Below are 1,275 nucleotides of genomic sequence, written 5' to 3' on the forward strand. Positions count from 1 at the left end.
GCTGTTCCCAGATGGGAATTATCTCCACAGTATAAGGGTCAGGATTCCAGCACACGTTTTGGGGGGACACAATTCAGTGCATAACAGACACGTGGGAAGTGACATAGAAATGCCTTGCACCTACCAGTCGTCTTCTCTACAGGCATGTATGACGTACCTACCTTGTCAGTGCAGCCCAGGCCCGAGGTGGTCCCAGGAGAAGATGTGATCTTCCGCTGTCGTCTGGAGACAGCAACAAACAAATTCTTTCTGCTCAAAGAGGGAAGATCCAGCCGCCCACAGCAAAGACATGGGGAAAATCAGGCCGACTTCCCCATCGGCCCTGTGAAGCCAGCCCACAGGGGGACTTACAGATGCTTTGGATCTTATAACGACTTTGCATGGTCTTTTCCCAGTGAGCCTGTGGCGCTCCTGGTCATGGGTAAGAAAACCTCCAATTTTTCCCATGTCCTCCCTGGAGCCCTCAGTAAACTCCAGCCACAGATGGGGAAGGTGGGCCCAGACAGGTGAGAAAATGCCAACAGGTACCTCCCAGCAATGCCCTCACCACATCCATGACCTAGAGGCTCCTTGGTCTTTCGTGAGGAAGAGTGCCAGAGGGACAGGGAGGGGAAGCGTATGGGTAACAGTAGCTAAACCAAGTGCCATGGAGAAGACGCCAACTCATGGTGACCCCAGTGTGTCAGAGAATAGCTGTGCTCCATAGGGTTTTAATGGCTGGATTTCAGAAGCAGGTCACCAGGTGCCTCAGGGCGGACTCGAACCCCCAACCTTCAGGTTAGCAGCCAAGCATGTTAATTGTTTGCTCCCTGGGACTCCAAACCAGTAGCTGTTGAGTCACCTCCAACTCACAGTGAACCCCTGGGTGTCAGAGAAGAACTGTGCTCCGTAGGGTTTTCAGCGATGGATCTTCCAGAAGTAGAGTTCCAAGACCTTCTTCTAAGGCACCTCTGGGTGGACGCAAACCTGCAACCTTTTGGCTAGCAGCTGAGCATGTTAACCATTAGTATCACCCAGGGACGCCAATAGATAGGTCTACCAGAAGACACTCAAACCTGTTACTGTTCTTCTTGTCCCCCTTGCCAGGACCTATTAGGAACACCAGTCTTGCACCTAAAGAGTCCACCTATTATGATGGTGAGTAACTAATGTCTGTAAGTTCAGGGAAGCAGTTAGAGCCTCCCAAAACACTACAAACATGGTATTCATTCCACACATCCATTGAGTTCCCTGGGTGTGCCAGGTAACAGGGCTATACCAGTCAACCAAACAACA

The 1,275-nt window shown here is 51.1% G+C and overlaps 1 protein-coding gene across 1 annotated transcript in view; it reads left to right on the top strand.

Annotated features, from left to right (window-relative positions):
• The window catches only part of LOC103213081 (natural cytotoxicity triggering receptor 1), a 5,974-nt gene that overhangs the window by 3,177 nt on the left and 1,522 nt on the right, over window positions 1-1,275 (top strand). Inside the window, exons 4-5 of the mRNA XM_007958975.1 lie at window positions 143-421; window positions 1,087-1,137. Coding sequence (XP_007957166.1) covers window positions 143-421; window positions 1,087-1,137 — 330 coding nt within the window. The remainder of the gene's footprint in view (window positions 1-142; window positions 422-1,086; window positions 1,138-1,275) is intronic.

Source organism: Orycteropus afer, unplaced genomic scaffold (genome assembly GCF_000298275.1).
Source record: "Orycteropus afer afer isolate SDZICR_OR568_19922 unplaced genomic scaffold, OryAfe1.0 scaffold01268, whole genome shotgun sequence".
Taxonomy (NCBI): Eukaryota; Metazoa; Chordata; class Mammalia; order Tubulidentata; family Orycteropodidae; genus Orycteropus; species Orycteropus afer.